The sequence below is a fragment of the Heterocephalus glaber genome, unplaced genomic scaffold (genome assembly GCF_053883595.1).
Source record: "Heterocephalus glaber isolate CG9 unplaced genomic scaffold, H.glaber_assembly_v1.0 deba00001457, whole genome shotgun sequence".
NCBI lineage: Eukaryota > Metazoa > Chordata > Mammalia > Rodentia > Bathyergidae > Heterocephalus > Heterocephalus glaber.
In genome coordinates this window covers 41,280,669-41,301,723 of record NW_028258305.1, presented here as the reverse complement: position 1 = coordinate 41,301,723, position 21,055 = coordinate 41,280,669, and the positions used below count along the sequence as shown (strand labels likewise).

The 21,055-nt window shown below is 62.0% G+C and overlaps 2 protein-coding genes across 14 annotated transcripts in view; one reads left to right on the top strand and one right to left on the bottom strand.

The window, feature by feature from the left end:
- Drc1 (dynein regulatory complex subunit 1) overlaps positions 1-2,305 on the top strand; it is a 66,295-nt gene extending 63,990 nt beyond the window's left edge. For 2 of the 4 annotated variants that reach the window (XR_002392816.2, XR_002392820.2), the window contains 4 exons: positions 818-961; positions 1,177-1,279; positions 1,521-1,935; positions 2,095-2,305. Coding sequence is in view for 1 of the 4 variants with exons in the window: in XM_004839139.3 (XP_004839196.2) it covers positions 818-961; positions 1,177-1,279; positions 2,095-2,148 (301 nt within the window). In the remaining 3 variants the exon portion in view is untranslated. Of the gene's footprint in view, positions 1-23; positions 729-817; positions 962-1,176; positions 1,280-1,520; positions 1,936-2,094 lie in introns of those variants that run through there. The other 2 variants (XM_004839139.3, XR_002392819.2) reach the window with 2 other exon arrangements.
- Positions 2,306-2,730: 425 nt separating this feature from the next.
- Positions 2,731-21,055, bottom strand: part of Otof (otoferlin) — a 90,646-nt gene continuing 72,321 nt past the window's right edge. For 2 of the 10 annotated variants that reach the window (XM_004839142.4, XM_021253591.2), the window contains 33 exons: positions 20,680-20,866; positions 19,934-20,157; positions 19,391-19,499; positions 18,737-18,917; positions 18,523-18,643; positions 18,041-18,141; positions 17,835-17,925; positions 17,595-17,711; positions 17,212-17,364; positions 16,811-17,000; positions 16,588-16,712; positions 16,025-16,159; positions 15,386-15,547; positions 15,094-15,213; positions 14,562-14,723; positions 14,311-14,473; positions 13,781-13,851; positions 12,559-12,588; positions 12,081-12,209; positions 11,701-11,767; positions 10,740-10,876; positions 10,510-10,644; positions 10,149-10,286; positions 9,734-9,861; positions 9,469-9,639; positions 8,887-9,047; positions 8,113-8,255; positions 7,646-7,734; positions 6,322-6,420; positions 5,999-6,240; positions 5,431-5,609; positions 5,236-5,336; positions 2,731-3,565 (listed from right to left, as the gene is read on the bottom strand). In XM_004839142.4, coding sequence (XP_004839199.1) covers positions 3,385-3,565; positions 5,236-5,336; positions 5,431-5,609; positions 5,999-6,240; positions 6,322-6,420; positions 7,646-7,734; positions 8,113-8,255; positions 8,887-9,047; positions 9,469-9,639; positions 9,734-9,861; positions 10,149-10,286; positions 10,510-10,644; positions 10,740-10,876; positions 11,701-11,767; positions 12,081-12,209; positions 12,559-12,588; positions 13,781-13,851; positions 14,311-14,473; positions 14,562-14,723; positions 15,094-15,213; positions 15,386-15,547; positions 16,025-16,159; positions 16,588-16,712; positions 16,811-17,000; positions 17,212-17,364; positions 17,595-17,711; positions 17,835-17,925; positions 18,041-18,141; positions 18,523-18,643; positions 18,737-18,917; positions 19,391-19,499; positions 19,934-20,157; positions 20,680-20,866 — 4,542 coding nt within the window. In that variant the 3' untranslated portion in view covers positions 2,731-3,384. Of the gene's footprint in view, positions 4,872-5,235; positions 5,337-5,430; positions 5,610-5,998; positions 6,421-7,645; positions 7,735-8,112; positions 8,256-8,886; positions 9,048-9,468; positions 9,640-9,733; positions 9,862-10,148; positions 10,287-10,509; positions 10,645-10,739; positions 10,877-11,700; positions 11,768-12,080; positions 12,210-12,558; positions 12,589-13,780; positions 13,912-14,310; positions 14,474-14,561; positions 14,724-15,093; positions 15,214-15,385; positions 15,548-16,024; positions 16,160-16,587; positions 16,713-16,810; positions 17,001-17,211; positions 17,365-17,594; positions 17,712-17,834; positions 17,926-18,040; positions 18,142-18,522; positions 18,644-18,736; positions 18,918-19,390; positions 19,500-19,933; positions 20,158-20,679; positions 20,867-21,055 lie in introns of all 10 variants that reach the window. The other 8 variants (XM_087216575.1, XM_087216576.1, XM_021253590.2 and 5 more) reach the window with 5 other exon arrangements.

Sequence of the window (21,055 nt, the reverse complement as noted above, 5' to 3'; positions counted from 1 at the left end):
TTATTGGGGTCTGCCGTGTGTAGGCACCGTGAAGAGAGCACCTTGTGATCAGAACAGTGGTGGAAGCCTGCGTGAGGTGTAATGTCCTAACAGGATGCGAAGGAAGTGCCGCCTCCGTTTGGCTCTCGGCAAGGGTATAGGGAGGACATGGCCCAGGAATTGTATGTTCTTAGGTGGGAAGGGGCCTTTCCAGACATGAGCGCAGGGAATTTCTTGACAGGAAGGATGGCCTCATGTCATGGGTCTAGGAGGTAGGACCCATGGGCGGGGACCAGGTCAGAGCTTGGAGACTCTGCCCTGTCTGCCTGTGGTCTTGGTCTTTGTCTTTGCCCTCCTGGCTGGAGCCAGGGGAGGATTTTCAAGGGAGGAGGAACCATGATCTAACGTGCATTTTAGAAGAAGCCCTTTGAGGGCAGGGAGGGGAGCAGCGCTGGCTACAAGGAGAGCAAGCAAGAGGCTTGTCAGGTGGGAGGGTTAAGGGCATCATAGAGTGGATGGGGAGAAGGTGAGAAAATTCGGCAGCTGCTTTGGAAGTTCTCAGGAAGAAAGGGAAGTGATAATGAGCTGTTGAGCCATCAAGGTTGTGGAGGAGACTCCAACAGTGTGTTACAAAGGCGACAGGTGGCCTGAGAGGAACAGGGACAATCAAGGCAAGCTTTCGGAGCATCTGCCACGATCTAATGGATAGCCTCGGACAGCTGAGTGGGAATTTGGCAGGCGGAGAGCCAGTAAGTCTCTGACCTGAAGGCCGAGACCGGCACCATCTGGGGACCCGGGGTGTCAGGTGGAGATCGTGACCAGTGCTCTTGTCCTTCAGGAACTTCCGGGCACCGCTGACAGTGGGGGAGGATGTGCGAGATGACTCGAAGGACTCCGAGTACTGGGAGGCCCTGAGCACGGTCCTCCCTCCTGCCAGGCAGAACCTGTGGGACGCGCTCTACGCAGCCCTGGAGCGATACAAGTGAGCGTGTGGCGCAGGAGCGTGTGGCGCTGCACCTTCCCCTTCCCCTTCCTGTGCAGGCCTGGCGGCAGAGCTGCCTTGTTGGGTGGGTGGACAGTGCCTTCCTCACCCTGCTCCTGCTGGCCTGAGGGGAAGGCGAAGCTTCCAGGGTCTTCCTCCACCCCAGCTACCTGGTGGTTGTTGGGTTGGCCTCTAACCCGTTTTCCCACCCAAAGCCTCGTCCTGACCCAGCGGGCCAAGCTGCTGGTGGAAAACGAGTCCCTGGAGCAGCAGAACACCGAGCTGCAGTCTCTCCTGAAGCAGCATCTCCACTCCAAGGTGGGCAGCACGGCACATGGGGCTGCGGCTGCCTGCGGCCTCAGAGCCCCTTCCACGAGGGTGGAGATGGGGTGCAGAACCGACATCTCCCCTCAGGTGGGGACAGTCACTGGCAGGGCAAGGTCGCTGCCTGAAGTTCCTTCCAAGGCAGCTGGGCTGTGGCCCTGTCCCTGTGACGCCCAGGGTTTTGGTACCACTCCTGTTGAGACCTGTTTGTATTTTCTTCCCCGATCGGAACAAGCCCTGTGCGAGGGAGATAGGCAGAGACTGTTCTCCCTATTTCGTGCGAAGGAGAAGCAGAACTCAGAGACCCAGTGGTGAGGCCTGCCAGCCAGCTTCCTTGGCCTGATGTGTCCAGCGTTGTCCCTGTGCAGGGCGAATACACCCTGACCTCCTCTGGTGCCTCCTCCAGCCATAGTTGTGGCACTTTCCCCACGGCCAGGCCGGAGGAGGAAGGAAGTCCTTCGATGACAGCTGTGTGCTCTCCTTGGCTGGTATGGGATCCTGCACTCGTGCTGGGCTCATAGCTGGGAAGAGCACACACGCACGACACAGTCACAGCTGCACGTGGGTGAGGTGCCTGAGACCAGCCACCTGAGGCTGCTCTCAGCCCAAGCTACACAGGAAGTGCTGGGTTGGCACCAGAAGGAAGGCAGGTAGGTTTCAGGCTCCAGAGTTGCCATTTGGCTTTGGAGAGGAAAAGCTTGCAGGGGTTCAGAAGCTGTGGGAGAGCTGCATATGCATTTGACTCTCCCAGGGGACAAGAGGAAGAGGGCCCAGGGGGCAGGAAGTAACCTTCACTCTTTCTTTTCCAGATAAACTCTGAACTGCAAGTTCCTCCGACTCAGGTGTTCCGAGTGCCCACATAATAGAGGCGGACCTGCACCTGCAGGGGCTGATGTGCATGGGCTGGTGCTGGGCGGGAGCCAGGGTTTTCCAGAGCTGGCCTTGTGGGCTTGTTGAAAGAAGGCAGCCAGAGGAGTTGCCTGTCTCCGGTAGTCCCCATTAAAGTCTTCTGGAAGCTTGGCAGAGTCTCTTTAAGGAGGCCGGGTCTGGTGACATGGGAGCCCCTGCCCCTACCTGTGTACCTCGAGAGACCTTGTGCCTGGGCTCGTTGTGGTGTGTGACAGAGGCAGAGGCCAGTGGCTTGGGGCTCCCGCCTTGTTTCTGGGGCAGCTGGTTGCTTTGGTTGGAGGCTAGAGCTCTGGGGCTTACGTAGTCTTCGGCGTCAGGTTGTCCCCTGGCCTGAAAAATGTTCTCCAGTGGTTTTGGGGCCCCTGCATGGATCGGGGGTTCCCTCTGGACAGTGGGGCTGCTTCCCCTGCAGGCAGCCTGTGCTTGAGGCCGCCTTGAATCCTGGGCCACCCCCAAGGGAAAGGCTTGTCAACCCGGAGTGCCTGCTGACCCTGCACCCCACACTGGCAGCTCCCTCTCACAGGACCAGCACAGACTTGTCAGCTCAGTATTTGATTTATTTTATAAGAGAGAAAAAACCACACTCAAGCAAGGAAAAACAGCCAACAGGAGCCCAGCTGCAGGCAGAGGGCAGCCTTCTAGTGCAAGGCAATGGTGGTGGGGCCGGCAGGGCTCAGCATTTGATGGAAAGTTGCGTCTGGGCTTGTGGGGACCGGCCCAAGCAGAGCAAGCCCTGGGACGTGGCAGAAACCCCTGGGCAGGGTGGGGACTGCAGCGTGCACCTGCCATCATGTGGCTTCGGGGAAGGAGGACCGGGAAGTGCCTGGGCAGAGCAGCTGGCTGCCTGCGGGTGGGTGGGGAGGCGCTGGCTCAGTGCTGCAGAGCCCAGGGTGCGTGCTTGGGCTCTGCTCGCAAGACTGCCTTGCAGCCCAGTGGGAATCCTTTTGCTTCATTCTTCCAAAGCCCTGGACACTGGCCCTTGTGCCTTGGTTAATTTCTTTCATGAAAGCTTTATTCCCAGTCTGGAAAGCCCGAGGGGAGGGCAGGGCTTGAAGGGGGGTGGTGCCTCAGGAGGGTGTGGGGGACTCGGGTCCCCAGCCCACAGGCAAGACCAGAGGGGCAGGACCGGGCAGGCAGCGAGGGAGGGCAAAGCTGCAGGCCCTGGAGAGGTGGGAGGGAGCAAGGAGCCCTCACGCGCCCAGGAGCTTCTTGACCATGTAGCCGGGAAGGCTGTAGAGGAACAGGCCCAGCATGAGCAGCCCCAGCAATGCCAGCACGACCTTGATGATGAGCCACTTGTACCGGGTGCAGATGAGGTACTTGATGGACTTGAGTGGGTTCAGGAACCAGACGAAGGCGGTGTCGGGCCGGCTGGGGATGCAGAGGAGGGAGGCACTGGTCACAGCTGCCCCAGCACCCGTCCTCCGTCCTCCATCTGTCCAGTCCCTGAGGGCCCTGTTAGACTCAGCCCCCGGAGCAGTGAGTGCTGGGGCCTGGGTCCAGCCTGTTTCTAAGCTGCAGAGTCAACGCCCGTAAAGCCCTGTCCTCTCTGTGGGCCTCTGGTGCCCCGGAGCCGCCAAGGCCTGGATGGCACTTTTGGCGGGGGGGGGGGGGGTGGCTGCCCAGCCCCAACCTGAATACTTACAGCGTGGGGTGGTTCACTGGCTGGCACAGAGCCGTTCTGATGGCCAGCGAGCCCCTGCACAGAGCCGGTCAGCACCCCCCATGCTCCACTCCCCCTTCCTGTCCCTGCTGGGCCCTGCCCAGGGTCTAGGCAGCTCTGGGGGACAGCAGCCCTCACCGCTCTGCCACCCCAGGGTATGGGCCTGGGTATCGGCTTCCCAGCAGAGGGCCTTGCTTGCCCTCTGCGCTTTGTGTCACATGAACAGCAGGTTTATACGGCAGCCACATATAAAATGCAAGTATTGAAGGTGCTTTTTCCAACTGCTGCCACCCCCAGGGGCCAGAGGACCTGGAGCCCGAGTTCAGTATCAGTGGGGCCATGAGGCGTGGCTGGGGCTCTGATCTGTCCCTGGGGCGGGAGCAGCTCCGAACAGGAGGCCCCTGGAGGGAGCAATGATTTCAGGGCGTCCTGGCTGAGCCCAGCCACCATCACCCCTTCCCTGTCCACAGCTGAACTTCTAATACTGGGTTGGAGCTGGTGAGTGGTGAGGCTGGGTGGGAGACGGGAGTCCCTGCTCTGGGCCTCCGCTCGGGAGGCCGTGGGTGAGCCCTTCACCCCTCACGCCCACTGAGCACAGAAGCCCGTTCTTGCTCCGAGAGTCTGTGCGTCTGTTTTGAGAGCCTGAAAATCGCTGTATATGTTTGCACGGGCCTGTGTGTGCGCATGCATGTGCATGTGTGTGCTTATGCGCACATGTGGCTTCCACATGCGCTCGTGTGTGTGTCTTTGTGTGCGTGTGCGTGTGTTCCACAGGACAGCTGGCCTATGGGCCACAGGCAGGAGGGGAGTACCAGACCCCGGCACAGGAGGGCTCAGGCCCTGACAATCTTCTTGGCCAGGTAGCCAGGCACAGAGTAGAGAAAGAGGGCGAGCAGGAGGAACAGCAGCAGGAGCAGCAGCAGCTTGAGGAGCAGCCAGCGGTAGGTGTGCCACAGGAAGTAGCGAGCAGACTTGAGAGGGCTCAAGAACCAGATGAAGCTTGTGTCGGGCCGGCTGAAACATGGGGAGGAGCAGAGGGAGCACAGAGGAAGGGCAGGGGATGGGGCCGGGCATGGTGGGGGCTGAGTGTGCGCAGTTCAGGGGCCCCCGGGCCCTCAAGGCTGCCTGGGCGCCAGTGCTGCCTGGGAGCTGCATGCCTTTGGCCAAAGCTGGGAAGACCCTGCATCTCCGCTGGCTGGGCCTTTCTTGTGCCGTGTCCCTGTTCGGATGGGTCGTTCTCCGGGAGAGGGAGGTGACGGGGCTCAGAGAGGAAGGGAGGGGCAGAGAGCGTGCCTGGGGAGCAGGGGCAAGAGAGCCTCCTTCCTGTTCTGGCCCCAAGAACCACATGGCTGGGGCTCCAGGCAGGCTCAGAACTCACTTGGGTTTCTCTAGGGGGTCAGGTTCACTGCGGGCCAGGCCCACTGGATTCTTCTCCGCCTCCTCTGCTGTCAGCAAGTGCAGCTCAGCTTCCACCTTGCCCTGCAGGGGAGCACAGACTGGCCTCAGGTGCCAGGCCCTCCCTCGGTACCCCAGCCTGGCCCAGCCTCGCCCACTCCTGCGCAGGACTGCCCACCGTGAGCTCGAACTCGTCGTTCTCATTGCGGGCCAGGAGGGGCCACCAGCCTTTGACGCGCTTCTGCTTGAAGATGGAGACCAGTGGCACATCCACCTCCCCGGTGGCCATCTCCATGCTGCACTGCTTGGCTGTCTTCGCGCCCCGGGGGAACCGGTTCAGGTCCAGCTCGATGGCCCCTGTGGCGACCCCACAGTCAGCTCTGGGCGAGGGTGGCAGGGCCCCGGCCTCCTTGGCACCTCACTGGCCGAGTGTGGCCTGTCCACACCTCCACCTCTTTCCCCTCCACCCCTACCCCTGCTGGGCTCCTCTTGTCCCTGTCCTGCTGGTCTCAGACTTCTGGGGAAAGATCAGTGCTTCACACGGGAGCTGGCTGAGGCTGGGAAGTCTCCCTAGGAAGCTTACTGGCCCCTCCCTTTCTGCTCCAGATATGGAAAGGGGGCTCTAGGGGCAGCTGGCCCTGCAGGGCACTGGCTCTGAAGGACTGGTGGGGTTGACCTCCCGCATCTCCAAGGCCAGCCCCCAGTCCTGCCCTCCCTCCTGGACCCAGCCCCTGCCCCCTCTGCACCCAGGAAGTCGTCGGCGGAGAAGTGGTCTGCATCCCAGATCTGCAGGGTGAGGCGCGCGGGGATTTTGTACTCCGTCTCGTCCCACGAGAACATGGACTCTTTCTTGGAGATGACGATCTTCTCCTCGGCCGCCAGGTAGTCGAAGGGGAACAGGTAGCGCCAGTTGAAGTTGCCCTCCCCAGTGAGGGAGTGGTAATGCACGTCCGTGTCCTGCTTGTCCTCCTGCTGGCCCTTCAGCCACCTGCTGGGCGCCACTCGCTCAGACCCGGCCACACCGCGGCCTCTGCCCGCCCTGGGCCTCCCGGCGGGAGCCCTCACCCACCCCCGCACGAAAATGTCGCTGGACTTCTCCCCGGTGAAGAAGTCGTCGTCCTCCAGGACCACCTCGTCTGTGTTCCACACGATGACCCGTAGCTCATACCTGGGGGGTCAAGAGGACCAATTAGCGCCTGGGGTGGGGGTTTCCCGGGGTGCGGGGCTGGGACAGGGCAGGGGCCTGGCATGCGGGGTTGGCAGGAGCTTGTCCCGGCCGGGCATGGGCGGCCCTGCTCCCGGGAGAGCTGGCCACGCTGGAGCGGAGCCCGGAGCGCCTGCTGCAGGGAGAGGCCAGGGCCAGGAGGGCGGGAGAGGCAGCCTGGCCTGTCCTCTCCATTTACACTTCAGGCCAGGGCCCTGCGACGAAAACCTATGGGCTCCGGTCTCCTTTATGTCCTTGTCCCCAAAGAGGATTTTCCCCTGAGAATTTAATTACACACGGGGCAGGAGGGAGGTCGAGTCATCCATGAATTTGGTGGGGATGTAGCTCTGTGGGCCTGGAGGACAGGGCAGGGTGACCTGTGGGGTTGGGATGCCCCCTTGTGGAAAGCCCAGGAACAGCAGCTATTCCAGGCAGAGCGGGCTGGGCAATTTCCTCCGGAGTACGAAGGGAAATTAGGGTCCTTGGTTAAAACATCATCAAGAAATTCAGGATGCCAGTGCTAGGGTATGAAACAAGAATAGGATCCCCTGAGCAGGGGTCCTGGATGGCTTCGTGAGCCCAGGAAGCTGGCCCTGAGTCCAGGCACAGGGTGGGAGGGTGTCAGACAGGACCGACAGAGACTCCGTCCTGCCACCCTGCGGAGGGGAAAACGGAACCAGGGAGACAAAGTGGCCCGGCGAGGCTCAACCCGCGGAGGCTGCGACTGGGCCCCCGACACGGAGCTCCTTCCAGTCCCCCTCCTCCAGGCTCTGTCCCCCCAGGCACCTAAGAAAATCCGCAGAACCTAAGGCCGGGATGAGAGAAGGTCCTCCGGGGCCGGCCCTGTGTGAGTGTGAGTGTGCGCGTGCAGGCACGCGTGTGCGCGCGCGAACGTGTGGGAGCAGGAGCGTGCCTACGTGCGGGTGCGTCCTCGTGCTGGGGTGGGGCTCCCATCCCCCAGTGAGGCAGAGATGAGGGTGGACCCCCTCTGCACAGGGGCCCGCGCCAGGGCAGGCCCCAAACTCACAGGTCCATCTGTTTCTCCCCCAGGAGACCCGGGCACACCTGAGACCCCGGCCCGGTGACTGAGCAGGGCCATCTGGGCCCCTGCGCCCTATAGGAAGGCGAGGCTGGGGGGCTGGGGGGCTGGGGGGGGCGGGGGGAGCGGCGCTGGCCTCGGGCAGCTCACTTCTTGGGCTTCCGGGGGGAGATGTCCAGCGGTGTCCCGGGGGCCGGCATGTCCATGGGAAACATGTCCACCCACAGCTCCAGGCGGCCCTGAGGAGAAGGGTATGACATGTCCCCAGGACTTCTCCCTCTGTCCCAGAAGATCAGCTCTCCTCATCCTTCCGATCCATGTTCTGTCAAGGACCCATGCCATCAATTTCCATCTTTGGATGCCAGAAATTTCTATGATGTCACCGACAGCCAATCACAGCTTCTGAGGGCGACAGCCCAGGTCTCCACTGGCTGATGTAACTCTCAGAGCAGAGACACTTGTCCCTCAAGTCGGCCTTGTGGGGAGATGCCGCCGGGGTTTGGGGAGGGCAGCAGGGACCCCAGGGATAGTGTGAAGCCCCCTTTCTGGCTCTGTGGAGCCCAGGCTGCGAATCTGTGATCCCATATACCCAGGAATCCCAGCCGGGCAAGTGTCACCTGCTCGATGCCTGGCTTGTCAGGGTTGAGCAGCGGCCGGGTCTCAACGTGCTCTGGCACCAGGCGGCAGCCCACGCGGGGGATGTCCTCCCAGTGCCTCAGGGCAGACAGGGCCACGTGCTCGTCAGTGGGCTTCCTCTGACCTGGGGGTGCCAGTGGGTCAGCAGTGCACGCGGATTCCCCGGAAGCAAGAGGCCTATGCTGGGGTCAGGGACTCAGAGACACAAAGCCCCGGGCCGTCACCTATCTGCCCACCTTCATTTGACCACTGGGGAAACTGAGGTACAGAGGAGGAGTGGCTTGCCAAGGAAGGTCTCGGCTGTCCTTCAGGGCCCAGAGAGGCCTGTGCCCTTGGCTTCCCTGGTTAAGGAAGCTGAGCTGAGACACCTGCGTCATTTCCCCAGGGAAGATGTGGGCCCAAGCGGCCCAGCTGAGAGCCCTCTACGCCACTGGAAGCGCTTCATGGGGAAAGGAGTGTGGTGTGTACTGTGTTTGGAGCCGGAAGGACCTGGGCCAGGCTTCTAAAGCCACGATGCCTCAGCGAGTCACTGAACTCACTCAGTCTCAGTTTGCTCATTTGCAAAATGGGGCAACCCCTATGCCCCCTGCGGAGGAAGGGGGAGAGAGGGGGCAAAGCAGGGGTGAAGGGCAGAGGCTGGCTGGGGTGAGGAGCAGAGGGTCTCCAAGCGCAGGCCCCGCCAGGCCGCGAGGCAGCTTTGGCCCTCCTCGCCCGAGTCCCTGCAGAGGCCCGGGTGGCTCGGCCAGCGCCCTTACCATTCTCGTCCTCGATCTCCGAGGGCCCCGTGAAGACGCGGTTGGCCACCTTCACTCTCCCGGGGGGCCCGAAGTGGGGCCCGTCCACCTTGCCCACTTTGCAGAGGCGCGTGAGGATCTGGCTGGGCTTCGCGGGGTCCCTCCAGACATTGTAGCCGTGTCTGCGGGAGGCAGCACACAGTGGAGCGGGTTCTCCCGGGCTCGGTGGAACCATTGCCCTCAGTGTCTCCCAACCACTCCCGTGACCCCGAAGATTCCCATGAGGAAACCGACAACAGAGGCTAAGGGACTTGGCCAGGGTCATACAGCCTGGCTCAGACCCCAAGCGGACTCTGCCTGTCCTGCCATCCCCCGCCACCCCTCCGTGTGTCCTGAACTGTGGGCAGTGTGTAGGGGCCGAGACCTGGCCCAGGACAGAAACCATGGGCCCACGTCCCCAAACTGTCACCTCTAAATCTCCTTTTAGGGTCACAGTGCAGAGAGGCATCAGCCAATCCCCCCTTCCGTCCCCCATCCCCCCCACCGGGGCCCCGCCCCGCCCCGCCCCGCCCCGCCCCCAGCGCGGAGCCCCGCCCCTCGCACGTGGAGTAGGTCTGGGCCACGCCGCAGGTGGCGCGGTGTTTGCTGTAGAAGCGGTTCTCCAGGTCGATCTTGGTTTCCCCGATGAGGTCGTCCGTGCCCACCAGGTCCCAGTCGTACACAGCCACCGTGAGCATGGACTCCATGGGGAAGGAGGCCTGGATGTCGAAGGACCTGGCAGGCGGGAGTTAGGTTTTCAGGCGGGGGTGGGGCCGGAAGTGGCCTGGCCGGGAAGTCGGGCCTGCGGGAGGCCACCAGGAGGCCTTACTTCCCAAAGACCGGGTTGAGCTGCTTGGAGATGTAGTTCTCCTTGTCGCGGATGTCGGTCTTGCCTAGCCGGATGGCGATGTAGGGGTCAGCTTTGCCGTTGATGTCAGCAGGGTGTAGATCTGTGGCCTGCGGCGAGGAGGCCTGGGGCTGAGCAGGCCCTGGGGGGCCCTGCCCTCTCCCGGAGGCTCCCGTGGTGGTGAAAGGGCGGGGCAGGAGCACTGGACCGGAACCAGGTCAGGGGATTGCTGTGTGGCCCTACATGAGCTGCTGCCCCTTTCTGGGCCTTGACCTCCTTCTCCAGACCAGATGACTCCTTGGGGGCCTCCCAGCCTGGGACCCAGTTTGGAGCTGCTCCAGTCCCTCTTGGGCAGGACAGGGAGACCGGCCTGGAGGGGACGCAAAGGGAGCCTCACCCGGACCACATACACTCGGACCAGCACATTGATGGAGTCGTTGCTCGGGATGCCCTGGAACATGCCGAAGGTGGGATCGTAGCCGGCTTCCCGGGATATGTCCTCTGGGAGAGGCACTTTGTAGACGCAGAGAGAGCCCTGGGGTGCGGCACGGTGCGTCAGGTGCGGCCTGTCTGGGCACAGGCTGCCACGGGTCTCCACGCCACAGCCGCACGGGAAGGTCTGGGCTCGGCTGTGCGGGGCTTTAACCCTCCAGCTGCTGGGTCAAGGGGAGGCCCGAGGCTCTGGAGGGAGCGGCCGGGCAGTGTTGGGGTGGGGAGAGAGCTGGAGGTGGGCCCGGGCGGGGCTTGCTTCTCCCGACCTTGAACCGGCCCACAGTGCGCTCCTCCTCAGTGGAGCAGTCCTCGCCATCCTGGGTCTTGCCCCGAAGCAGGTTGAACGTGTGCAGCCAGTCCTCAAAGTTGTCAAACTCGGACTCCAGCTCCTTAGGGTACACCTGAGCCACGCAGGTCAGCCCGGGGCCAGCCAGCTGTCCTGGCCCTCTGCTGCCTGCCGGCCCCTCCCCAGCAGCGTCTGCTCCCAGGCCCTCACCTTTAGCTCATCAATCTTGGGTTTCTTCTTCTCAGGGACCTCGGACCCCTGGCCAGGGCCTGGGCTCTGGGCTCGTTTCTTCTTCTCCTCCTTTGTTGCCCTTGCCTTCTCCTTGCCCTTCATCGGCCCCTTCAGGCCTGCATGAAAGCAGACAAGGAGGCCCCAGTCAGCTTCACGGGAGGTGGGCAGCAATGACCAGAGCAGGAAGGCGTGAGTTGGAGACCCAGCTTTGGCACGCATGAACTTTGCTGTTTCCCTTCTCGAGTGTCACGGCACAGACTGCCAAATGCAGACAACACTTGGGCCTGGGAGCGTGCAGTAGGTAGGGAAGAGGCCAGGCCTGGAGCAGATGGCTGTTGCCAAGCAGCCCTGTGGCCGCTCACTTCCCCCTCTAGCTGCGTGTTGTCTGTCCACATTAACGAGCTGCTCTCTGGTAGCATTTTCCACACTGCCTCCAGCAGAAGGCCAGGCAGAGGTGCTGTTGGCATGTTTTAGAAGAGGTACTGTGGTGGAGTACGCTGGGGAAATAGTTTATATAGCATTTTCCAGAAAGATTTCTAAAGAGATTTATACTGATGTGCACACTAAAAGCTCTGAGAAGTCCTGCAACGAAGGGACACATGTAGACCAGCATTCACTGAACTGATCTGACATAGAACTCCCTCTTCTCCCCAGAATGGCCACTAACACAGTTCCATGGGAGAAGATCTGGAAACAGCTGGGCAGGATGAGCTGCGAGGGCCCTGCCAGTTCTGATACCCTGTGGCTTTCAATGTAGGTCCATCGCTGTGGCTGCTGAGCTGGTCAGAGTACAAACCACCCTAGATACGGGCCTTAGCCTGCACCTCAGCTCCCCAGGACTCTCGCGCTGTCTGCCCCAGGCCTTGCAGCTGTGAAGGCTGTGGCAGGGGGCAGGGAGCAGCAGGGGAGAGGCAGGCTGAGAGCGCAGGGCAGGGCTCACCTTCTGTGTTGTCCGCCTCTTCCTTCTCTTCCAAGTCAGCTCCCAAGGTCTCTTGTTGGCGAAGTTGCTGTCAAAAGATGAGAGGAGTTCCCTGCTAAAGGCCTTAGTTTGCCTTTATTGTTACATGGCCCCTAGGTACCTGTGCACATGTCCATTCCGCCCAGTAATGGGGGCTCCGAGGGAGGGCAAGGTCTTTGGGCTCACACAGCGCCGCCTGCGGAGGTGCCTGGCTTCTGGCACAGACTCCAGACGTGATCGTGAAAGAAACAGTGAGGACAAGAGGAGCAGCTCTGGGGGCAGTGGGAGGGGAGCCAGAGAGCGAGCAGGCAGCTGGTGTCCCCTCCTCCGTGTCCCCTCCTCCAGCCACGCCCTGGCCTCACCTCCTTCATGGTGTCGATGGAGGCGAAGTACTTGGACCACCAGTCCAGCATGCTCTCATCCGGCTCCTCCTCCTCGGGCTCTTCTGCGCTGCCCTTTTTCTTCTTCCTTTTCTCCTTCTCCTCCTCGGCCTGAGGGTTAGCCAATCCTCTACAGGCCTGCAGACTCCTTGCTCCCGACCCTTTCCCCGAACCCTAGGAGATCCTGAGGACCCCCACCCACTCTGGACGTCTGGGAAAACCCTGGGCTCTGTGTTGCTCTGTGGGGCCACCCATGTCCAAGGGCCAGGGGTTTGTTTTGGAGAGAAGGATGCCAGGCCCTGTGAAGGCCATCTCCTGCCAACGTGAGCCACTAGGCAAGGCAGGAGTGGCGGCCAGGGGCAAAGGACGCCCAGCCCCTGCAGTTAGGCCCTCTGGCACGATACCCGATGCCCGCTTAAGGTGCTCTCACCCCAGGGCCCTGGAAGAGCCCCACACTCACCACATCCACCGTGACAACAGCATCAGAAGTCTGCAGAGGGGAACCAAGGAGATAGCACAGGGTCAGCCCATGGGAGCCAAAGGGCCAGCCCAGCCCGAGGAGCGTGGAGGAGGAGAATGGATGGCAGCCGAGACGGCGCATGCAGGGATGGAGCTTTGCTGGGTGCCATGAGCCCCACCACTGCAAGGCCAACTTTGCACTAGCGAGAGCATGCTGCCCCTGAGTCTGCCAGGGCCCGCTGTAAGGACGCTTCTGATGTTCCCTCAGGCTCTGGGGCCGTGGGTCTCCGCCCTGGCTGGCTGCAGTTACAGTCATCCGGGGCACCTCAACGAATGACCGGTTCAGGCACCACTGAGACACAGCAGGGTCCTGGGTGTGGCATATTTTAAGTCCTGTGGTGAGTCCCATGAGCAGATGTGGCATACGGCCGGTCAGCCTCCACGCTGCTCTCCCTAACCAGGGCTGCTCCGTGACAGGCAAGCCAGTGCCCACATAGCTGAGTAGTGGAAAGGGACACGTCCTGACTGCCACACATTAGCAGGTCTGTGAGACAAGGTAGCTCAGGCCATTGCCATCCTCTGTCTTAGGCTCCTGATGGCACAAAATGCTGGTCAGGCAGTGGCTTAGGCCAAGGGGGACTCAGAGTCTCCTGATACAGCTGAGCAGTGAGCCTTGCTGGCAGTGCCTCCCAGGGCTGTGGCACCAGGCCTCTGCTCCGCTTTCCTGAGAGACATGGCCAGTGCTAACTGTGGCTGCAGGGCGGTCCCTCTGGGGGTCACAGGGAGCCCCCTTCCAACCCTCAGCAGACGGCACCTCAGGGGACCTGTTTCAGGACAGCCCCATCCTGTCCTCCCTACAGGTCTCCCTCTGGCAGATAAGCAGCCCTAGACCTAATGCCCAGAGGAGTAAAGCGCCTAGAGGAACACGGAAATCCTTCACCCCAGCCTGTGGGGTGTCACTCGGGAAGGGCAGGGCTGGAAAATCAGGGACAGGACCTGGTCCTCTCCCAAGCAGTCCATCCTAGGGCATCATTTGCTGGAGTAAAAGTGACTGCAGACTGTCTCTGTCTACCTATGCATGCGCATGCACACACATGTACACACACATGCCAGGCAAGTATGAGGTGCAGTCTGCTTTGCTGGAAGGGAATTGACTTGGTGCTGTTCTCTTGGGTGGATCGGCCCTGCTTGCTGGCCTGCTTGGGGCTGACCCTTCGCCTTACCGCGTCCAGCTTCACCATGGTCTCCAGTTTCCTGACAGGCACCTCTGGCTCCATGCTCACCACGACCTCCCCTGGGGGGTGAGAGAAAAGACCCCCATTGCACAGCATAGAGCTGCCCCAAAGAAGCCTGACTGGATAGAGAGACAGACAGGAGGACAGAGCGAGGACGAGCAGGAGTAACAGTGGTGAGTCAGGGTGGCAGGGCAGAGCGGGGCCTAAAGCCAATTCCGGGGTTTTCCAAGGAGAAGGGAGTAAAGATGGGTATAAGGAGGGAGACGGGCTTGAGGATGAGCCATCGTGGGGCCAGCAGTGGAGCAGAGGGCAGCGTGTGAGGAGGCGGGGAAAGGCTTGGGGCTGCTCCATCGCCCCCAGCCTTTCCAGCCGCGGCCTCTCTAGCTCCAGAGTGAGGCCACCTGCCTCGGCCCCCAGGATGGGCCTGCCTCCACAGGATGCCCCCAGGAGGAGCTCGGGGCTGGCTGCACTGGGTGGGGAGCTGGGTGGAGCCTGGTGTGGGTTCTGGGCGGCCGTACCCGTGGTGTTCCACTTGGGGGCTGTGTGCTCGGGCGGCCGGTAGATGAAGCGGCGCAGGGAGCTGACGGCATGCGAGCCCACCAGGGTGTATCGGCCGAAGGCCCGGCAGTCCACCACACGGATGTTCAGGGGCGGGTGCAGCAGCTCGTTCTCGGGGAGGTCCTGGGGTGTTGGTGACATGGAGCCTGAGCCTCATGGGAGGTCAGAGGAACCTGGCCTCTCACCCAGCTCTGCCTGAGCCTGTGCTCACCACTTCAAACCACTTGACCAGGGTGTTGAAGTTGGGGTTCTTCTTGTAGTTGTGGATCAGGGATGACTGCACCCCCTTCCCTGCACACTCGATGTCTACCCGAGGCCGGTCCACCTGGGCCAGGTTCACCCGCTTCAGGTCCCGCAGGCCCCAGAACAGCACCTGGCAGAGGTGGGGGGCAGGGGTGCCACTCAGGCGGGGAGTGGCGGTGGGTGGGCTGGACCCCCTGAGGACTTGGGTGGTAGGGGACAGAAGGCAGCAGCGGACAGGACTGAGGATGGTTCTGGACACGGCGCTGTGACCTTCACACAGGGACAAGCAGCAGCCTGGCTGGGAACCCGGCTCTGCTCTGAGCTCCGGGGTGACTTGGGCAAGCCATTTCCCCTCTTGGTCCCTCAGTCTCCTCATCTGGAAGTAGAGTGGGCCGTGGGGGTTGGGGAGGTCGGAGGAGTGCATGTGGCTCTTGGTAGAGAGGAGGCTGGTGTGGGGACCCAGGCAGGGACAGAAAGGGCTGCACGGGATGCACACACACCTCCACCCGGTACTTGCTGAGCACAGGCCGGATGCCCACAGGCACAGGCATGATGGGCCCCCGGTCCGTGTCCACTGGGGCATTGATGGGGGGCAGGTCAGCCTTCCCTGCTGGCCCAATCTGGGGAGCAGGGGTCACAGGTCACACAACTGGGGAGCCATGTTTGTCACCAGATCAGGGAAGACGGAAGCCAAATGAGGACCGGAGAAACTTGCCCGGAGCTTTGGCCCCGGCCCTATAGCAGCATGGGGAGGAGAGGGGCCCACGCACGAGCCCTCTTCCCTGTGCCCACCTGCAGGAGCTCAAAGGCAGCCAGCAGGTCTCCAGCTGTGGCGTTGCCGCGGTAGATCTGGTAGTACTCGAGCTGGGGCGGGAAGCGGGGCGGGCAGTATGCCTCATCTGCCATCTTTACCAGGGGCTTGGCGAAGGTCCGGCCCATGAAGTCGGCTTTGCCCTGGCATAACAAACAGCCCAGGTGGCCTCTCAGGCTGCCTACCAACACCTGCACACTGTGATCTCATCTGGTCCTTCCCACAGCCTGCCAGATGTTCCAAGGGGCAGGTGTGATCACCCCACTTCACAGATGGGGAAATCAAGTCTGAGGTGCTGTTCAAGGCTTGTTCAAGACCAGGAAGTGAAGGATTCAGGACTCAAAATGAGGCTAGAGCTCTCTCGGCCCCCTCAACACCCGAGGTGGTTTGTCAGAAGAGTCAATGGCTCCTCAGCTCTCAGGGGTTACCCCAACCTTTCACTCTCACTCCCGAACCCCTCATGGAAAACTGGGACTGTGATGGGTGTGGGGGCCTCCGTCTGTTGGTGCCCTGGCCTGACCCCTGGGATCCCAGGCCCATGGTGTGGGAAGGGTGGCCAGCATGGCTTCCGAGCAGGTGGCATGCAGGGGACGGGGGTGGGGGGCACTGTGCATCCACACCATGCTGTCCTGATCGTAGATTTCGATGACAGTGATGGGAGGGTCCTCCCGCAACTCATGAGCTTCACCATACAATTCCAGGTTGTCAAACACCAGCATCTGGTCCCAAGTGGGACACAGTGTCTCGTTCAACACCTGTAGCATGGCGTGCAGAAGAGGAACAGGTGGTGGTGGGTGGGCAGGCCATCACTCCCAGTCAGGGGCTCCACGGAACAAGGGGCAAGGTGCCAAGTTCCCTGACTTTTTTTTTTTTTTTTGGTGCCGGAGATCAAACTCGGGTCCTTTTGTTTGAGCAGCAGGCAGCGAAACCACTGAGCTAAATCCCCAGCCCCCCTGACTTTTTGAAAAATCCTGAAGTCAAGGCTAACATGAGGTCTGTTTCTAACACCCTGCCAAAATCTTCTGTCTTTCCTGCCTTGCGATAGAGTGCCCATCAAAGTGGCTCTCACCAGCGTGGCCTGGGCCTGCAGCAACCTGCCAGGATCCCCTCTACTGAGCTGGGGCACTGGGAGACAAACAGGGCCCATAGACTCAGAGCCCAGTCAGTACCCTGGAGCCCTCACCTCTGTGCACTGGCTCTGGTTGATGAAGAAGACTCGGGCAAAGGGGTCAGAGAGCCCGCTGCTGTCTGCGGCAAAGAGGCTTCGGGCCTGGTACATGTGGGCTCGGAGCTGGAACGCCTGCTTTTCTGAGGGGAAGAGCAGGCTGAGGACAGGAGCGGCAGTCCTGTGGCCCTCCCTGAGAGGCTGGGAGCGGGCTGGCTCAGGCCGAGGGAGCCTCACTCACTAGTGTACACCAGGCTGAGGGGTGGGAAGGAGTGCAGGCCCAGGCCCCTGGCCGCCTTGACCTCCTCGAAGCCGCAGGGCAGGCCACACAGGAAGTCCTTCCGCTGCTTGCTGAGGCCCAGCCACAGGTAGAGCTCCAGCTTGGCCTGCACCGTCCAGCCCGCTGCGCCAAAGCCCCGCTTCCCCGGCAGCTGGGGACAGGCTCTGGTCACCCAGAGCCTGACAGCTTCCTGGGTCCCCGGGGGTGGAGCAGGGACGGCCCGGTGGGCAGGGCTGCTCAGAGCCTTGCCTGCCCCTTCCCAGCACCCCCCCCCCGGGCTGGGCTGGATGAGGGCCCCACCCCTCAGCGCAGGCCTGCCCAGCCCGGGGCGTCCCCAGCGCCCCGCGCAGCTCCCGGGGCACCTTGAGGAACAGCGTCTTGACCTTGGCGCAGTCCTTGCCCAGCTCCTCCTCCACGGTGGAGAAGAGCAGGTCTCTGGAGGGCACGCGGGCGTAGGCTGCGCGCTTGTTGTTGCTCATCATCCAGATGAAGACGTCGGGGATGCTGTGCTGGGGCTGGGGAAGGGGCGGGGCCGTGGCTCAGCGCCCCCGGAGCCTGCGGGACCCCTGGGGCCCAGCCTGGAGCCGGAGGAGAGGTAGGGCCTGCAGGGAGGGACCCCAGCCCGGGTCCTCCCTCCTCCCCGCCCCCCAAGCTTGTTCAGCCCTGTCCCCCAAGGCCCCTGGAGCAGGGTCCTCCCAGGGGCCGGCAGCCCTCGCTATGCGCGCTGACCCAGCAGGCCACACACCTCATCTGCCAGGAAGCGCAGCTTCTGCAGGAAGTTCTGGCACTGCCTCAGCTTGTCGCGCACCGTGTGCCGCTTCACCTGAGCGCGCAGGCTCTTGGCCTGCTGCCCCATGCTCTCCTGTGGGGGGCGTGCGAGGGGCGCTCAGCTGCTGGGGACCACTTGGTTGTGACCTCGGGGGCAGATGGCCCCTTTTCACCACCAGACCCTTCCCGGAGCCCCGGGGTCCCGCTGCGGCCTCACCAGCTCCCTCATGCATGATTTGAGGCGTTCTCGATCCAGCTTGGTGCGATACGAGTGGCCCTGGTCCTTGTCCGCGAGGGAGAGGAAGCGGCTGCGGAGGGGGAGCCAGGCTCAGCCCACAGGCACCCGGCCCTCTGCCCGGCCCTGGCCTGGGGCCCCTCAGCTCCGTCCCCCAGCCTCCTGCTTGGCCATCACCCACGGCTCACTGGCAGCCGCTGCTGAGCTCCTCCAGCACCCCACGCAGGCGGCGCTCGGGGTAGGACTTCTCCGTTTTGATCATCTCCTGTACGTCGTTCAGGCCTTCCTCCTACAAACCAGAGGGACCTAGTGACCTGGAACCTACTCCTTCATCACAAGGAGCAAGTGACGCCCCACGTTCCTCTGTAGAACCTGGAGACCTTGCCATGTGCAAGTCTTCCATCCCTGGAGGAGAAGTCACCTCTGGTTGTTGACCAGTGGGCTGAGTAGGACTCGGGGTTGGAGAGGGCCTGATGGCCACCAGGGACAGAGGCCAGGCCAGTGGCCTCCAGGGAACTCTGGGGCTCAGAGGGGCCAGGATCTTCAGACTTGGGGAGCCCTGGAACCACACCTTCCTGCAGCCCTGCCCCGCCCCGCAACAGACCTCAGGATGGGAGGGGGATGGCAGACACACCCCTTCCCAGGGGCCCAGCCCGTCCACCCCGCTGACCAGCTTGTCTGCGATGTGGTCCATGATGTTGGCATTGTAGAGGCGGCGGCGCTGGTCCGCCCACCAGCTCTTGATGTAGATGCAGGGCTTGCACTCCAGGTAGGGCAGGTGGAAGTAGTTCCTGGGTGGAGGCAGGGGAAGAGCAACTGAGGTCAGGGCCCAGGGCTGTGAGGGGGCCAGGCCATGGGAGGGCGAAAGCAGGGCCAGGGCCCACCTGTCGGTGATCTGGGGGCGCACGGGTGGGGTGGAGGACACCGAGGCCAGATCCCCGCCATCATCACCCTCGTCATCACTCGAGTTCTGGATCAGGTCTACTTCCTCCTCGTCCCCGGGCTCTTTCCGGGGCCGAGGCCTCTGGGGTCCTGACAGGCCATCAACTTCATTCCCATAGTTGCCTGGACAAAGCAGGGGGCATCCGAGGGCCAGGAGTCCTTTTCCCGCGGGCCCACCTGCCTCATCCAGGTGTTGGTGAGGAAGAGGCAAAGCCGGGCATGGGGAAGACAGGACAGAGCCCCAGCCAGAGAAAGGTTCCTGTTCCCGTGTGCCCCACCCCTGTCAGATCTCTGAGCAGAAGGCCCAGCCCAGGACGAAGGCTGGGTTCCCTCTGTCTCCTCTCCAGCCCCCCTAAGTCTCTTCTTCTCTCCCCATGTCCCAAACACAGCCCAGCCCTCTGGTGGGGCGAAGGTTGGTCTCGCTGAGAGTAAGTACATGTTCGTGCGGACACAAAGGTGCTGCATATATGCATGGGGACGCTCAGGGTAAGGAAGGTCAGCACTGTCCAGTCCCCAGAGGCAGGGGTGCAGGTTGAACAGCCACCAGCAGCATTCCCAAGGCCTGGCTACCCTCCCTTTGTGAGCCCAGCGCTCACCTATGGTCACCTCAAAGGTAATTGGTTTGTCTCCATTCTTCCGGTCGATCATTGAGGCTTCCAGAAAGGCTCCAAATAGAAAGAATTCTTCCACTCTCCCTGTGCAGCTCTGTGGAGAGGTGGTTCAAGCCATGCTTAAGCTTCAGCGGGGCAGTGCGCCTGGGCCAGGCCTCCTTATAACGTCTCACAGGCTGCCTCTTGGGCTGAGTGGGGGCACCCTACCGAGCTTCAGAGCTAGGCAGCCTAGACCCTGAAGCCCTCAGCCTGATTGTCCTTGGAAAGAAGGGCTGGCTCTGTACCCACAGGGACAACCATGGCTGGGAAGAGGGGCCGGGTGAGGCGCCATCTTGGGAGTGGGCAGCTATCATGGAGTCTCAGGGAAGAGCACAGGCAGGCAGAGGACAAGGGGAGAGGCCCTGCTGAGGGGCCAAATGAGTGCCTCTGCTCCCTGGGGGAGGCTTCATGCTGGGGCCCGACCCCCTGAGGCGGACCGGGCAGCAGTGGACATCTGAGACTTGGGCTGCCATGTGGCACATGCCTCACCTCTGAGACAGGGGTGGCCTGCTCCACCTGCACCTCTGTGGAGCTGGTGAGCTCAGGGTTGGAGGTGTCCAGGATCTCCACCGCCAGGCCCAGCATGAGGCGGGCGCGGAAGGACACCCCCTCCCCCAGGCCCTCATTCAGGTCCTGGTGCTCATCCAGCAGTGTGTAGTTGCGTGTGGAGCCGTACATGTTCACCCAGGCCGGGCCCAGCGTGGGCAGGAAGCCTGCGAAATGGGAGAGGGAGGGGGAACCCAGCCACAGCTAGGCTCGTTCGGCTGTGGGCTTCCTGGCTTCCACCTCCTGCGTGCTGAGCTGATGGCTCTTCTCTCACTCTGGGTCCTATGCCCAGCACGGTGCCTAGGCACCCAGGCAGGCATCCCTGCCATTACAAGGTACTGTTGCAGATACAGTAACTACATACTTAGAGCAGATGTACTGTGCTTATGTGTGTACCAGTGTTGCAGGTATTATATAGTGGTTCTTATTTTCATTTTACAGGCAGGAAAACAGGTACAAAGGACACACAGCTGTCAAATCCCTGAGGGTCTGCGCCTCTCTGACCATGAAAGCTGCTCTTTCATGCTCCGACATGCTCCGAGTCCCCTTTCTCTGCGGGGGGGGGGGGGGGCAGACAAGGCCCTGTCCGGCTGAGGTCTGGGATGCTGGTGGTGGTGGTGTGTTTCGAGGGTGGCCGTTACTCCTCCTCCCCATCCCCGCCGCCCAGCCTCCGAGATCCTTCTGCTGACCTTTGTCTCCATCATTGGAAATCTTGCGCAGATCGATGAAGTGAGTGCCGATGGCCACGTCATTGACCTTGTCACAGTCCCGGATCTGCACCTTCATGCGTTTGCAGAGCGGCGGGAACAGGTCTGTGAAGACAACCTGCTCATTCCAGAGGGGCTCGTAGCTGTTTTTCTGCACCGAAGTCTTGCCCTGCCGGAGTCGGCCAGAGTCAGGGTCCATGCGCATGCGCAGAGTTGTCTCCATCCCCCCCCCCCCCAACTCTGCTCAGCTCACGAGGCCTGCAGGGAGGATTCTCCTAGCCCTGTTGGTGGCTGAGATGATTCCCAGCCTGGTCTTACCCTCCCAGCCTCAGCCGGAAGCCTCCCATTTTGCTTCCTA